At 40.3% G+C, this 16,866-nt stretch overlaps 2 protein-coding genes across 37 annotated transcripts in view; one reads left to right on the forward strand and one right to left on the reverse strand.

Moving 5' to 3' along the window:
- INTS9 (integrator complex subunit 9) overlaps positions 1-14,041 on the reverse strand; it is a 104,244-nt gene extending 90,203 nt beyond the window's left edge. For 3 of the 6 annotated variants that reach the window (XM_008544014.2, XM_008544012.2, XM_008544013.2), the window contains exon 1: positions 13,536-14,041. In XM_008544014.2, coding sequence (XP_008542236.2) covers positions 13,536-13,544 — 9 coding nt within the window. In that variant the 5' untranslated portion in view covers positions 13,545-14,041. The remainder of the gene's footprint in view (positions 1-13,535) is intronic. The other 3 variants (XM_070611377.1, XM_070611380.1, XM_070611378.1) reach the window with 3 other exon arrangements.
- HMBOX1 (homeobox containing 1) overlaps positions 13,980-16,866 on the forward strand; it is a 179,604-nt gene continuing 176,717 nt past the window's right edge. For 7 of the 31 annotated variants that reach the window (XM_070611408.1, XM_070611386.1, XM_070611407.1 and 4 more), the window contains exon 1: positions 14,198-14,342. The gene's annotated coding sequence lies outside the window, so the exon portion shown is untranslated. Of the gene's footprint in view, positions 14,343-16,866 lie in introns of all 31 variants that reach the window. The other 24 variants (XM_070611409.1, XM_070611404.1, XM_070611384.1 and 21 more) reach the window with 12 other exon arrangements.

Genomic DNA, 16,866 nt, shown 5'->3' on the forward strand with positions numbered 1-16,866 from the left:
CTGAATCTAATCCTAACAGATTTACAGTTTAAGAGTGACTGACACAAAAGGCTATCAGTGCACGCATCCACCATAGCAGATTACACACCAAAATGTTAACAGTGATCATTCCAGGTGGTGAGACTACAGGGGATTTTTGTTTTCTTCTTTATATCTTTCAATTATGTTCTGAAAAAAAATCTTTTACACATTTATTTTGAGAAAAGCATTTTAAAAATTCAAGCGAAGAAACAAGTTTTCTTTTATTTAGTCCCTCTGAAGAACTCTAACAGTTTAGTGAGACTGATTTCTTTTTAAAAGAAACCATGTTGCCTTTGCCCAGCAGCCTCCCACTGAATCGCAGCAGCTCCTGCAGCCCAGAAATAGGTTTTCCCAGGCTGAATTTCTAAGGTCCTCTCAAGAACCTTACACAGAGATGGTAATCCCACAGGCAGTTGGCCAGTCCTCTGCTGAGTTGCTATTTATAGATGAGTGACATAGTTAAGTCAACAATTTCATCCCTGGAAACTTTCAGGCCAACAATATATTGAGTTAAAGAAACCCGACACAAATGAGAACATACATGGATGCATAACTTGATAAGAACTCATCAAACTGTATGCACATTTGAAATTTATGCTAGTTTTCTTGAATGAAAATTATATCTCCCCCGCCTCCCCGAAAAATACCCGGAGAATGGTATTACACTTTCTACTGAATTATCTATATTCAACCTGTTGATGTGACTGAGAATATTCTATGCATTTCTGGGTTCTGCAGGAATGAGACTCCCCCAACTCTTTCTTAATAAAGATAAAAGTCAAGGAATTCACTGTCTCTCTCTCGCCTTTTCCCATCTGGGCATTCTTTTCACATGGCCCCCATCAACAGGTTCCACTGATTCTACAAACCCTTTCACCTTCTGATGTATTTATGAGTTCTGTTACAGCTTATGAAGTCCTCGTACAGTGCTTAGAAAAATCTTGTCCTAAGTAGGTAATTCTGACTTTGCATTTGCTTTGATGCATTTGCTAAGCTCCCTAATGCTTCTTGTTTTGATTATATTTCACTTTTCAAAAATATTTTCTGTAACTGCAATAAATCATACTTGATTTCGCATTCCAAAGTTTTTCTTAAGTGTGTAAAATACAGTTCTTATAACTCCTCTGTCCTAGATTTCCAAAAGGATGAATTTAAAGGCTCCAGGTGTTTAAAAATTCTTCCTTTAAATCGCTAAACTTTGGGGCCGGCCTGGTGGCGCAGCAGTTAAGTTCGCATGTTCTGCTTTGGTGGCCCGGGGTGTGCCGGTTCGGATCCTGGGTGCGGACATGACACCGCTTGGCACGCCACGGTGTGGTAGGTGTCCCATATATAAAGTAGAGGAAGATGGGCACGGATGTTAGCTCAGGGCCAGTCTTCCTCAGCAAAAAGAGGAGGGTTGGCAGCAGATGTTAGCCCAGGGCTAATCTTCCTCAAAAAAAAAAAAAAAAAAAAGAATAAATTGCTAAATTTCCTTGAAACTTTTTCTTAAAAACATATCCTTATTCTGTTACTGTCCAAACCACTAAGTCTTGTATTCAAAGTCCACCTCTGTGGCTTCAGTCTACCTTTTTAACTTTCACTCCTAATCCACTCAACAAGGCCACCCCTGGCCCCAACTGCAGTGATCTAGTGCTCCAGTGACACGCACAAATCTTTCAGATGTTAATAACATACATAATGAAAATGTTGATATTCTGAAGTAACGAATTAGGAAGATGTGAGAGGACAGAAATGTGTCCATTTTTGCACACACTACTAGAGAGCACTATAAAACGAAAAATACATAATGTGTACATGCACATTTTTGGGGAAAGTGAACATCTCCCTTCCAAATCTTTTTTTAAACCACTTTATTGAGGTATGATTGACATGTAAAAAGCTGTTTCTATTTAATGTATATAACTTGATGAGTTTGGGGATAAGTACATACCCATGAAACCATCACCACCATCAAGGCCACAAACACATCCACTACAACTCAAAACTTTCTTCTCACTCCCTTTACTGTTATTATTATTTTGTAAGTGTGTGTGTGTGCGCGATGTAAGAACACTCAACATAATACAAATCCTTTTTAATTTAACTGTTCCTTCTTCCTGGAATGAGACACAATGCTCCTCCACTGACATATTTGTCAGCCAAGGCACTTTTCAAAGCCAGCTTGGATTTTATTTCTCTAGGAAACTTTGATTCTCTGGTTGGAATTTATCTTTCATAATCCTAATCTTACATACTTCACTATTGCCTTTATCATGGTTTATCACTAAAACTACACAAACTCAGTCACATACATAAATAGTGTACACAGCATACTGTACCTACGGTGTGTTAAACAGTGAGTTACTGATAAGTAGGATCTATGTCTTATTCATCTTTAGTATGTCCCACAAGACTGAGGAGGTTTTGTACAAGATAGGTATTTAGTAACACTTTTGGATTGTATAGCCAAACAATGGATGTGTGCTATTCCTTCTTCTATCTGTCAGTTTTAACTATGATATAGTCGTTCATCAACAGTTTCTTCCTATTGGATGTACATAGCTTGAATCGAATACAGCTTAAAATAAATAAGCCACTGCCTAGGGCTCTCAACCCCTTTTTGTTTCTACGGAGATTTTTTTGGTGTGGTAATTATGTTTATTTTAACAGACTGATTTGTTTACATCTCTTGCCTTTATCAGGCCTGTCTTCTAAGTACAGAGAGAGAAACTATTTCTGGCTGTTCTGTTTTCCACAGAAACCCTGCAATTTTCTTTTAAGGTCATAGAAGTCTTTTACTTCTATAAACCTGCTATGCACCATCTAAGACTTTAAGTTATAAAAACCATTGTTTTCTTGAAAGTCTGGAAATGGCTTGCAAGGTATAATGAACTGCCTAGAACAAACAACACAACACAAATAGACCTTCCCCTTTGAAAAAAACTTAGTGTTGGGCTATGTGAAATAATCTCACTTTATTAGTGACTAAAAAATTTTAGAGCAAGAAAGCGGGTAGCTATAGCATGTAAATTAAAATATACAAAAATTTCAAGCCCAAAGTCAATATAACAGTAACATGTTGAGTTCCAGCAGCATGTCCACTCAAGTCAGAAACAGAACAGAGATGCCGACCACCACCACTCTTATTCCAAACTATTCTGGAAGTATAAGCCAACGTAAGCACACCACAGAAAAAAACTCAAGTTTAGAAAATAATCTGCAGGGCTGGTGCGGTGGCGCAGTGGTTAAGTGTGCACGTTCTGCTTCTCAGTGGCCCAGGGTTTGCCGGTTCGGATCCTGGGTGCGGACATGGCACCTCTTGGCAAAAGCCATGGTGTGGTAGGTGTCCCACATACAAAGTAGAGGAAGATGGGCACGAATGTTAGCTCAGGGCAGTCTTCCTCAGCAAAAAGAGGAGGATTGGCAGTAGTTAGCTCAGGGCTAATCTTCCTAAAAAAATAAATAAATAAATAAAACAAAAATAAAAAAATAATCTGCAAAGCTATACACCTGGAAAACCCAAGAGAATCAAGTAGAAAAACTACTAAAAACTAAAATAAGAAAATCTGACAGGGGTCTTTACAGAGAATACAAAAAAAATACCCTCCTTATAAGTAAACTATATAGGAAAAGATTCCAATTACAGTAACAGTCAAAAAGATAAAGATATGTTTAAAAAAAGGAAATAAAGGAAAAAATTCTTATTCTGAGATAGACTCAATGATATGTTGAAAGAAATGTCAACTCTCTCCTTAAATTTTGTAAATTTAATCTGATTCCAATAAAAATATAAAAAGCATTTTACTGGGAACTAATAATTCTAAATTTTATATGAAAAAATAAATGTTTGAGAACAGTCTGGAAAATTCTGAAGTGAAGAGCAGTGACCGGGAATGAGTACTACAAGATATTAAATACACTCTACAGCTGCATAAGGTAAAATCGTTTAGTACCATAATATTAATAGATCAAGTGGGATAGAAGAGAGTTGAGGAAGAAATGGAAATACAGATGATTTTTTTTCTTTTGCCAAGTGGTGCCATGTCCGCACCTGGGATCCAAACTGGTGAACCCCGGGCCGCTGAGAAGCAGAACGTGTGCACTTAACCGCTGTGCCACTGGGCCGGCCCCAAAATACAGATGATTTTATAAACAAAGGAAAAGAAGTTCCACAGTTTACACATAATGAAAAAAGTATAACGACACATGGCACCGCTCATCAGGCCACGCTGAGGTGGCATCCCAAATAGCACAACCACACCCACAACTCGAATCTACAACTATGTACTGGGGCACTTTGAGGAGAAGAGGAAGAAAAAAATGATTTTCAAAACAGTTGGGAGGGATGTAGGTGGGGGTGATGGAACTATACCTTCCAGCCTAACAGCCATATTTCTAAACTTATCCTTTAGATAATGAAAATACAAAGTGTCTGTTAGAAATATTTTTTAAAATATTTGAAAGGAGCACTGAAAAAAGATCTGCAACAGATGTCAGCTCAGGTGACAATCTTTTAAAAAAAAGGATGGAGGGTCCCGCCCCATGGCCGAGTGGTTAAGTTCACGTGCTCCACTTCGGCGGCCCAGGGTTTTGCCACTTCGGATCCTGGGTACAGACATGGCACCGCTCAACAGGCCATGCTGAGGCGGCATCCCATATGCCACAACTAGAAGGACTCACAACTAAAAATACAGAACTATATACCGGGGAGCTTTGAGGAGAAAAAGGAAAAATAAAATCTTAAAAAAAAAAAAGGATGGAAATTCTGACATGCTACAACATGGATGAACCATGAAGATACTATGCTAAGTGACTTCTGGAGATGGATGTGGTGATGGTTACACAACAATGTGAATGAACTTAATGCCACTGAACTGTACACTTAAAAATGGTTAAAATAGTAAATTTTTTTTTTTTGAGGAGGATTAGCCCTGAGCTAACATCTGCCAATCCTCCTCTTTTTGCTGAGGAAGACTGGCCCTGAGCTAACATCCGTGCTCATCTTCCTCTACTTTATATGTGGGACACCTACCACAGCATGGTGTGCCAAGCGGTGCCATGTCTGCCCCAGGGATCTGAACCGGCGAACCCGAAGCGGAACGTGTGCACTTAACTGCTGTGCCACTGGGCCGGCCCAAAATAGCAAATTTTATGTTGTGTGTATTTTACTGCAACTTAAAAAAAAATGTAATGCACAAATAGAAAATCTGAAGCGACCTACAGCAAGTAAAGAAATTCAATTAGTCAATTAAAAATCTTTCCACAAAGAAAAGCTCAGGCTCAGATGACTTCATTTATGAATTCTATCAAACATTTACAGAAGAAACAATACCAATTTTTCACACACTCTTCCAGAAGATAGAGGAGGGGATATTTCCCAGCTCATTCCATGAGAACGATATTACTCTGATACCAAAGCCAGACAAAGATATCACAAGAAAACTACAGACCAATATCTTCTGTGAATATACATGCAAAAATCCTCAACAAAATATTAGCAAGCCAAATTGAGCAACATATATAAAGGATTATACATCATGACTAAGTGAGAATTATCCTTGGAATGCAAGATTGATTTAACATTCAAAATTCAATTAAGGTAATACGCCATATTAATATAATAAAGGTCAAAAACCATATTATCATCTTGATACCCAAAGGAAAAGCATGTGATAAACTCCAAGATCCATTCATGATAAAAAAGCTCAACAGACTAGGGATAGAAGGGAACATCCTCAGCTTGATAAAGGGCATCTACAAAAAACCTATAGCTCACATCATATTCAGTAATGAAAGACTGAATGCTTTCCCCCTAAGATCAGAAGGGGGAAAAGACGGGCAAGGATGTCTGTTCACACTTCTATTCAATACTGTACTGAAGGTTCTAGCCAGTGCAATCATGCAAGAGAAAGAAATGAAAACATGGAGATATTAGAAATAAAAACTTATGTTCACACAATAGTAACAGCTCCAAAGTAGAAACTATCCAAATGTCTATCAACTGGTACATGGATAAACAAAATGTGGTATATTCATGGAGTGGAATATTCTTGACAACTACATGCTACAACATGGATGAACCTCAAAAGCATTATGCTAAGCGAAAGAACTCAGATACAAAAGATCACATACTGCATAAATCAACGTACATGAAATGACCAGAAAGGGCAAATCTACAAGACACAGAAAGTAGATTAGTGTTGCCTGAGCCTGGACGTAGTAATAGGGATTGACTGCTAATGGGCACAAGGGATCTTTTCTGGAGTGACAGAAATATTCTAAAACTAAATTCTGGTGATTGTTGTACAACTCTGTAAATTCACTAAAAGTCATTGCATTGCACCCCTTAAATGTGTGAATTTTGTGGTATGTAAATTAGACCTCAATAAAGCTGTTTAAAAAGCATTAAAGATAACCATTATAATAATAATATCCTTTACATCATTAATACTACTGCTTGTTTACCTATATTTCCACATGTGGAAAAAATATGGGAAGGAAGACATTAAATTAGAACATCTAATTATGCCTTCCTCTATTTTACTGGAATAGAAAAATGGAGAAATACTGTATTTAGGAAAAGAGAATCTCTGCTGAGGTCATAAATCTGAGGAATGGATTATGCAAGACCTTTTATTATTCAGCTCCCTCCACCCCTCCATAAACATGAGTGATGAAAAATAAACTGTACCTTAAGGGCAAAAAGGGTGTTAGTTTTGCAATTCCTGTTAAAGAATTGCTTTCTTGAACATCATCTATCTGATTATCTATCCTTGGGAGAGCTAAAGTTCATTTAGTTGTGCTTACAATAAATTTAAATGTTTCAGACCTTTAAGGCATTTCCTTCAGATATATGGTCAATCAGGGACAATTTAAACTTGCTGTTTTTCTCACAGTAAAGTTCCCACCACACAGTTCTCAGTCTTGATCACTGAGCGCCTTGGGGCTTTCAAGCTGCCGCCTTTCTCCTACAGTCTTTCCTATTCCCCTTCATCCTTTCTGTTCACATTCTTGCCTTTTCTCAAGATCTCTGCAAATTCTGGCACCTGCCTCTTCCTTAGCCCTTCCTAGCACGTCAGCTCTTAGCTTCATCTCACTGGTCATCCCTTTTCTGGGGGGCATGAGGGATCTCCTCTGCCAGTTATGCACAGTTGGCCCAGTGGCCTCTCTAATCTGCTTGATCCCATAATACTGTCATCTTAATTACTATACCTGTGCATCAGCATTTTCAAAGCTTTAAATTCTTTAACAAAGCTTTAAATTCTTTAAAAAATTCCTTTGAAAGATTCTTATGACACCACTTTTTATTCTGAAATTTGTTTTTTCTGGTACATCTTCCCACATCCATATATCACTACCATAAGGATGTTTTACTAAATATGGCTGAAGTCTAAGAGTTAAGAGGGTGTGAGGATTGATGACAGAAGAAAGTTACATTAGTAAGACACATAGTAAGAGTAAAGAAACAGATGGTATTGTTGGCAAGGGTGGGGAAGTGAATTCTCACACACTACTAGTAGAAGGGTAAACTAGTGGGCAAGTTGGCCATACCTGTTAAAATTTTAAGAAGGCATATTCTTGGACACAACTAGTCATGTGCTGTGTAACGATGTTTTTTGGTCAACAACAGACCACATAAACAATGGTGGTCCCATAAGATTAGTACCATATAGCCTATGTTTGTAGTAGGCTATACCACCTAGGTTTGTGTAAGTACACTCCATGATGTTCGCACAATGATGAAATTATCTAACAATGCATCTCTCAGAACATATCCCTGTTGTTAAGTGATGTATGACTGTACATTTTTTGACCATGACATTAAAAAAATACTTGAGTCAGTGCCCAAGAACATCTCCACATCAGGAAGTTCACTGTAATATTGTTTAAACTGCACAGTAAGCCTGCTAGACTTCATGTTCCATAAAGGCAGGGAGTAAATCTATTTTGTTCACTGCAATTTACAAGTACTGTGAGCAATGCCTAGCACAGACGAGGTAGGTGTTCAGGAAGATTTGTTGAATGAATAAATGAATGCTGATGAAGATCTGAGGGGCAGTTTATGCCTGGATCTCTCCTGGCATTTTGCAAGCCAGGAGCAAATTTTCCATTTGGAATGCTAGGTTTTACTGAGTTCCACAGCCATGCTGCACTCTTGGCCCTTGCTTGTCAAGTATACTTTGCTGATTATCAGAGCAAATGGCAGAGGGATTTGAGTCCTCAGAACAAACCCGTCACAAAAGAAGTGTGCTACTGCAGTTATAAGCAACAGCAACGTGCTGTCATGCTTGTATTGTGTGAGATAAATATATATATGTATATGCATTCTTTTTTTCCCAATTCAACGACTATTACCAAAAAAAATCTAACATTGATATACTTTTTTTGCCTTGGTAAGTATAAAAGATTTAATCTTCAGGGTAACAATTAGGACTTTGAAATGCTCAAAAGTAAAATATCCATTTTTACCTCGGAACGCTACAGAACAAGATATGTGACCTAGCCTTACGTCATCCATCTCTTTTCAGAGCATGAGGAAACTGTTCAAAAGGGAAAAAAAGCCTATCACACTGAGGTGGTGATAAAACATGACCTTTACAAAGCTTTAACTGGTATTACATCATAAAGACACACGAGGGCACTCTAATCAACCAGCAAAGAGAAACAGAAAAAAGAGTGAAATCAGGCTGACATTTTAACAATCGCACTGCAATAGGTGAATTAAGCACTGGAAAAATTGTGAATGTTTGTAATTTATAGCAAGAGATTTTCTGTTCTTGATCCAAATTCTAAGAAGCCAAAAGAATCCTACAATTCTGTAGATTGAAAAAATCCATCACTCTCAGGTCCAAGGTGAGGATTAACCACACCCCTTTGGAATGATTTATTAAATTGACCTTGGGGCAGGATTTGCCCCTTTCAAGAAAAGATCTTCTACATAATCTACAATTCCACTTTGTGTTTTACTTGTCCTTCACAAGAAGTCCATGAATCCCTTTCTTTGCTCCATCTGTTTTCCTAGGAGAAGTGGTGAGTTAAAAGTTTGAGCCTTCTCCCAAAAGCCATAGTAATGAAACAGCATTTTGTACAAAGAAGCATAGACTACTGAAGAATAGCCTCATGGCCTTCTTGAGTTTTTAAATTTGTAAATACAACTACAGCACATAATTTCCTCTATCAAATTCAAAAAGTATAGCATAACAAGCATTTTACGACCTTTCTTTCAGACTTTTAACAAGAGAGCAACAATAATTGCAGAGAGCCACAGACTGTGAGGCAATCAGGTTCATTCACTAAAGATTAGCATTAATCTTAAAGTCACATTCAAATTTGAGCCTCAGTAAAATTACAAATAATTCCTTGTCATCGATCTCAGGGGTCAAACCTAATAGTTAAAATGGAAAGTATTAAAACTTTGAATGCCAAGGGTACACTGCGATTGCATAATAAATCTTTGTTGACTGAATAAACTAGAAATTCTCTCTATCTCTGGAACTATCTATAGGAAGTATGATACATGCTGCACTCTTGAACTGCTTCTTACTATTTTATTCACTTTAATCTTCATCTGTTTGACAGATAACCTGGCATACGCCAGGCTCTGTGCGAGGTGCTGGAGTCCCTGCAGACTCTTAAGGAATGAATCTTGGGTTCAGGCCTTGGCTCTATCACTTTTTTCATCTGTGTAACTTTGAGCCACTTCACCTCCCTGAGGTTCAAATTTTCTATCTGTAGTGGGAATACCATCACCTAGATCAAAGGATTAAGTGAGACACTAAATAGCAAGTACCTAGCATAGTGCCTGGCACACAGAAATTGCTCCATAAAAGATAGCAATTATTCCTTTTTATTCCAATGGTTATTGCTTATTGTAATTTTTTTTGAGGAAGATTAGCTCTGAGCTAACATCTGCTGCTAATCCTTGTTTTTTTTTTTTTTCTTGCTGAGGAAGATTGGCCCTGAGCTAACATCCATACCCATCTTCCTCTATTTTATATGCGGGACGCCTGTCACAGCATGGCTTGATAAGCAGTACGTATGGCCGCGCTTGGGATCTGAACTGGCGAACCCCAGGCTCCTAAAGCAGAACGTGCGAACTTAATCACTGCACCACCGGGCAGGCCCCTAGTGTAATGTTTTAATTCACCCCTTAATCGATTCTCAATGATATTCACAGCTTTTGATAATCCTTCAGCAATTATTTATTTGACTACTATTTAGTGGCATCACACTATATGTCAGGCCCTAGGAATAGAGAGTCTACAGGAGGGACAACAGACATGAAACCGTTAATTACAAGGGCTACAAAAAGGAAGTATGCCATGGAAGCATATAACAGGGTCACCTAATTCAAGGAGACTTTGAAGAAGTGCTATTTGAAGAGAGAAATCTGAAATATATGAAGAAATAGGAAGGCAAAAAAATGTTGCAGGCAATGGAACATATTTTTAAAGAGTCCCAAAAGCAAAAGAGAGCAGGGTGAGTTCAAGGTAGTGGAAGATGTGCAATATAACTGGAACAAAGAGAGCAAGGGAGATGAAGGCTAGACATGAGCCTGCAGAGGGAGGCAGGGCCACATTCTGCAGGACCAAGTAAGCCAAGTTAAGAATTGTAAGACTTTATCCTAAGGGCAAAAGAAGCTACTGAGGATTTTATGAAACTCTGCAGTTTTAAACAACTTCTGGGATGCACAGTAGAGAATGGATTGAATGCAGGGAGACCAGTCAGAAGGTCTTGTTGAATTCCAAGCGTCACATGAAAAGAGCCCCTACAAAGGCAGTATTAGTGGGACTGGAGAGAAACAGATCTGTTCAAGAACAGAAGTAGAATCAATAAGATGTGGTCACAGATTGTACATGGGAAGGGTATTTTAGGAAGTTACAATCTCAAAAACAAGAATGTGCAGGCGCCAGCCCTGTGGCAGAGTGGTTAAGTTCCTGCGCTCTGCTTCGGCAGCCCAGGGTTTCACTGGTTCGGATCCTGGGCACGGACATGGCACCGCTCATCAGGCCATACTGAGGAGGCGTCCCACATGCCACAACTAGAAGGACCCACAACTAAAAATACGCAACTATGTACCAGGGGGCTTTGGGGAGAAAAAGGAAAAATAAAATCTTCAAAAAAAAAAAAGTGCTAAAAACCAATTTATTTCTGCGTTTCATGACTATAAACGTAAAACATGGCTTACTACATATTCCTGAAACAGTACACAAAGTTAAAAATTTTAGGCCATGGGAGGATTTATTCCAACTCTATGGGAGGCATGAGACACAAAAGAAGTCTGACTTATTGAGTGTCAGTGTTTTTGAAACCACTTTGCTATGCTGATAGAAATTCTGCATTATATATCATCTACCACCTACTAAATGAGTTTTAGCATGTAATACATAGATTGAAAGTAAGGAGGGAGGGAGTATAGATAGAACACTTCCTCTTCCTCTGAGGCATCTTTTGCTTCTTAAAGGAAAAAATAAGTTTCTACTTTTTTCCCTTCTATGTTTTCACATCTCTAAATAAATTACACAGGAGGATTTTATGAGCAAACCAAAGTATATGTAAAGTAAGCCCTGGCTCTCTGATACCCTCAGCAAATGAGCTGTTATGAAAAACACTGTCACTCACTTGCCTACCTTCTCACGTAGCACACCAAATATAACATCTTTTTTTTTTTTTGAGGAAAATTAGCCCTGAGCTAACATCTGCTGCCACTCCTCCTCTTTTTGCTGAGGAAGACTGGCCCTGAGCTAACATCTGTGCCTGTCTTCCTCTACTTTACATGTGGGACGCCTACCACAGCATGGCTTTTGCCAAGCGGTACCATGTCCACACCCGGGATTCCAACCGGGAACCCTTGGCCTCCGAAGCAGAACATGGGAAATTAACCGCTATGCCACCGGGTGGGTCCCTAACTTATCCTTTATTGAGGACCTATGGTCTGTGTTCCAAGCCAAGCTCTTCTGCTTCTCTAAGCTGAACCCTCTTCATGTATGGCCCTAGTCTACTCCTCCTTCTTAACAGTTCAACAGTCCCTTTCCAGGAAGCTGTCTCTGACTCCTCCCACCCCCCAGTCATCATCCTCAATCCCCTAAACCCTGAACATGCCTTTCTTTTACCATGAAAACAGCAAATTATAATTTTGGCTTACTTTTCTATCTTCTGCATTAGATTGCATGCTTCTTTAGGGCAAGGGCAGTGATTTTCAACTCTGCATTCTTAAATGTTTTGCATTCTGACCCAGAATCAAACTGACATTCTCAAGGTTTACTGATCTGTACCCTATCCCTTACATAAACTGCTTTAAATGGAGACAGTTTTGGAGTTGAATTTACTTTTAATACTTTCTCTGACTTTGCAGAAAACAGCTGACACTTTGCAGAGTATATGCTTGTAGCATGTATGTGTGCTCTGGAAAAGCATATTCAAATAACTAAGAAAATAAACCTTTTGTTTTTGTATAAAAATTACAGGAACTATGGGGCCAACCAGGTGGCTAGTGCTTAAGTTTGTGCACTCTGCTTCAGCAGCCTGGGGTTCCCATGTTGGATCCCGGGTGTGGAGCTACACACCACTCCTCAGCCATGCTGTGGCAGTGTCCCACATACAATACAGAGGAAGACTGGCACAGATACTAGTTCAGAGCCAATCTTCCTCAGCGCGTGCACACACACACACACAGACACATTACAGGAAGTAAAGCTTGACAATACGTGGCTACAGGAACACAGATTTTAAAAGGTTGAGAAATAGCATCTCACACCTGCTTTTCTACTCTCTGAATTATACTATTACTAATCCCACAGAGTTGGAATAAACTAGTTATATCTGTGTGCACGAGAGTAAAATGACTCAAAATAAAGGTTGGAGAAGCTTTCCTATAAGCCAAGTCTTTGAATTTTGTGATGCAAAGACCTCTGCACGCATATAGTATGCTCCATCTATCCTTGGCTCATGCACTCCCTACAGCCCTAGACTTCCTCTCCCCCAATCTTACACAGGGTTTAAGGCTCAAATCCTCCAAGATCACACCCTGAGCTCCTTCTCTGAATTCCAAGGGCGTTTAGGAGTATACAGAAGAAAATTTAATAAGTGATAAGTCTCTGCTAAATTATTTTCTAGTCTCTGCTCATATTTAACGTAAGCCTTCTCAACAACGGTAGAGAGAAACGCTAATCAAGTGCCAATCGCGCGGAAAGAACTTATTCTAACACTCACGTGGCAGCTGAGAAACACACAAGTCAAACATAGTTCAAGTCCAACCTTAGTTCGTAGGTGAAGAAATTGACAGTCAGCCTCTTAGCTAACCAAACGGATGCGCCAAAGGATGAATCAGATCTCCTGGCAATTGTGTGTAGGGTGCAGTGGGAGGTGGGATTCAAACCTCAACAACAAATAGCAGCTTTCCTCAGTCCACCCCACTTTATAGTTTCCTAACTGCCACCTCTCCTCCACGACGGTTCCCTTCTCAAAGTGAAAACGACGAAGTCCAAAAGGATATGGCAATACCTTTGCCCTCTAACCTAGGAGCAGAGACTTACCAGTTTCATATTGGACTTTTGGTTGTTCAACACCAGTCACTCGACTCCCTCATACCCAGAAAGCGTCTTCCGGTTCAATCTCTGCCACCGGCCCGCCGAGAGCATCGTGGGACATGCAGTCTTTCCTCCCTACGCCCCCTTCCCGGGGCATCATGGGAAGTGTAGTCATCTCTGCAAGCATCATGGGACCTGTGGTCATCGTTCCTTTTCCTCTCCTTCCTCTCTAAAGGCCGCCTCCGTCAGCTCAAATTCTTCCCCGCCGCAAATTCATCCTCCCTCTCCACCCCAGCATGATATCATGTCCCCCTTCTGGGCCTGGGACCCATGGTATTCTGGGATGTGTAGTTCCCACAGCTCTGGCGCCCCTTTCTCCTCCTCCCTGTGGGAAGGCGGATGGGCGCGGGACTTGTCGGGAGCTGTAGTTCTCTGGGGTCTCTGGACGCCGACTCTCGCGCTTTTACTCAAGGGAGGCAGGAACTACAACTCCCAGGGCCGCCCGGCTGCAGCAGGTGGGAGCGGGGCTGTTGATATCAATATGGCGGTTGTCAGCCAGACAAAGACAGTCAGTCTGATGTGATTGAGACAAGAGAGGTTTTCAGGGGGAGACTGGGAGATAGGGGCCTCCCCTCCCCCTTCTCCTCTTCCTGCGCCGGCCTCAACCCCTCCCCAGGCCCCTCCCGACGGGCGCCCCACGCGGAAGACACCCCTCCCCCTCCCGTTTTCCCCTCCTCCCTACTTCAGCCCTTCGTACTGGGACGTTGGGGAGGGGGCTGTGCCGGGCGGAGAGAACTCAGCAAGGATTCTGAGGTGAGTCGAGCGGTTTTGAAGCCGGACTACCTCAAATCTCTCTCCTCGCTTCTTTCTCTTCACTTTTTTTTTTTGGAGGGGTTTTTGGGAGAAAGTGAGTGGGCTGGGGATGGGTCTCTTAAGCGGCCCGATTGAGAGGAGGGAGGAAGCGGGGGTCGTCCTAGTGAGTAACACGGACGGAGGGTCTGGGGTGGGGCAGTTTTTGGGGGGCGGCAATTGAAAGGCGTCGGCTGCTCCCCAACTCTTTTCTTCTGGTTTCCTCCACTATGGGCGAAAGGTTTGACTCCTGGAGGTGGGGTCTCCTGTTTGGAGTTTGGGAAACTGTGAGGTGAATTTGAGGTGTGTGGGTTTGTTTGGGGTGTATAACTGTGTGCTAAACTGTGTGACGTGTACTTGTGTGATGTGTTAGTTTTGAATAAATGTCTGTAGATAGGAAGTTAGATAGCTGGAGTCACAGCTTTTAACTGGGCCTGGGCAGAGAAGTGTGCTTGAGGTCCGGGTGCCGGACCTTTTGGCTGGCGACGGTGGTGCGGGGTAGCCGGGGTGAGCAACTCGTCTGTGTCCCACTGCCCGCTCACACTCCTCTGCCCCGCCCCCGCCCCGGACAGATCTCCACCCCAAACTCCGGGCAGGAGAATGGTAGGGATGAGGTGGTGTGGAGATGGATTTTTGCATCCTTAAGTCGGTAGATAGGGGGGAAAGGAGAAGTGTTCTTAATATTTTATTCCGGAACCGTGTGTTGGTTACACTATTGGGGCTACTTTGAAAGACGTCCTCCACCCACCCTCATCCCGAAACAGTAGGTGGAGGTATCTCGATGTCTCGTGTTAAATAGATTAAACATTGCTTAAGATTCGGGGGCGTACGGCAGGGGTCTGGAGTGCTGACATGTGTATGTGTCTCAGTGTGTCTACTAAAGACAGAATGACTGTTGTGTATGTTGAGATAGGGCGACTTATTTTCGTAGTAGGAAAAACTGTGGGAAAATATTGGGGCGGGGGAGTAGCTGAAAGGCGCATCTTGTATTTTTCTTCTACCCCACCCTGTTCTGTCTCGTCTGAAAGCTGGAATGGAAGAGTGAGGGAGCACTGGGTGAGTGTAGAGGAGAATGCCGTTGGCGGTAAAGATACTATACTATGTAAAGTTGAATGGTATAAAGTGATTGCTGTTTTTATTTGCCCTAAAGCTTTAAAAAGCCTTATGTATCATGTTGGGTAGATTGATGTCACTAGTTTATTTCTCCGTGATCCTGCAGGTATAGAAACCTCTGCCTTCCCTCCCTACCTTCCTTCCTTTCTTCCCTTCTTCCTTCCTTCAGTTCTTCCTTTCTTTCTTGGCGTGGTAGATTTCTCTTCCTGGATGGACATATGCCTCCTGTGCCTGTTTATTTAGTTTGTGCTAATATGGTTGCATTTTTTGTGGTTTTACTATAAAATCCATCGCTGGATGAAAAGGATTTGCATTTATTTTTATTTTGCATGTATGTCTCAGGTAATTATCACGAATCAGGATTGCAGTGCTTTGCATTAAACTTATTTTGAAATTGCATAACTAAGTTATTAGATCTAGTTGAATTATGTTTATAGGGTCAAGTTTGGGAAATCTGAATTCTGTTTTTTTCCTCAAGTTTCAGTTAAAGTTATAAGGGGAACAGGATTGCAACATCTCTTGTTTCTCACAGTCTTTAATATTTAATAATATTACACCAGGAGAATTTAAGATCATGTATTTTGTACTTTCTTCATTCTGAAATATGTTTTTCAATAACCCTTTTTCTGTGACAGTTTTGTAGCGTAATGGACTTTAAATAACTGAAGAAAGTGGCATAATATCTCTTTCAACTATTGAGAATTTAATGTATTTACATATTTGGCTCCAAACTTATCAATTCTTGAACCTATCAGTAAAGGACCTTGGATTCCATAAAAATTGAAAGTCATGTAGATACAGTGTGTAATTTTATGATATGTTTTATAACCTTTGATTTGAAATTTCTGTAGTTGGTCAATCACACAGACAAGCTGACTATAAGCATGAGGTAGCATATATATTTAGATTGACCTGATTAAAAAAAATTGTTGTCTTCTAAATCTCAAATTTAGAATATAGAATATGTTGGTACAAAGCTGAGCCTTTAGTTTGTTGTAGACTAGGATTTCCACAATTATTTGTTTTAACCTTCTATGTTGACTTGAAACATTACTTTGCAAAAACTAGAGAAGAATCCTATGTAACTATGGAATAGGGTGGGGGTTTTTTTGCTGAAAGATATTCTGTTAGACATAGAGAGTTTTAAAGTGTTCAATACTTATTTGAGAAATAAAAAACTAAAATTCTGTTACAAGTTGGAAACCCACCAACCCTTCCCTCACCCACCCTTAACTCAGATTTTTTTGTTTGTTTCTTCTGTGGAAATGCAAAGTTACTTACTGAAAAAAGCTTCCATTAAACTTTTTCTGACTAGTAGTCTGGTTGAAATCATTAAAAGTAAACGAAATGTATTCCTTGCATTCTTTGAGGGTGA

Source organism: Equus przewalskii, chromosome 2 (genome assembly GCF_037783145.1).
Source record: "Equus przewalskii isolate Varuska chromosome 2, EquPr2, whole genome shotgun sequence".
NCBI lineage: Eukaryota > Metazoa > Chordata > Mammalia > Perissodactyla > Equidae > Equus > Equus przewalskii.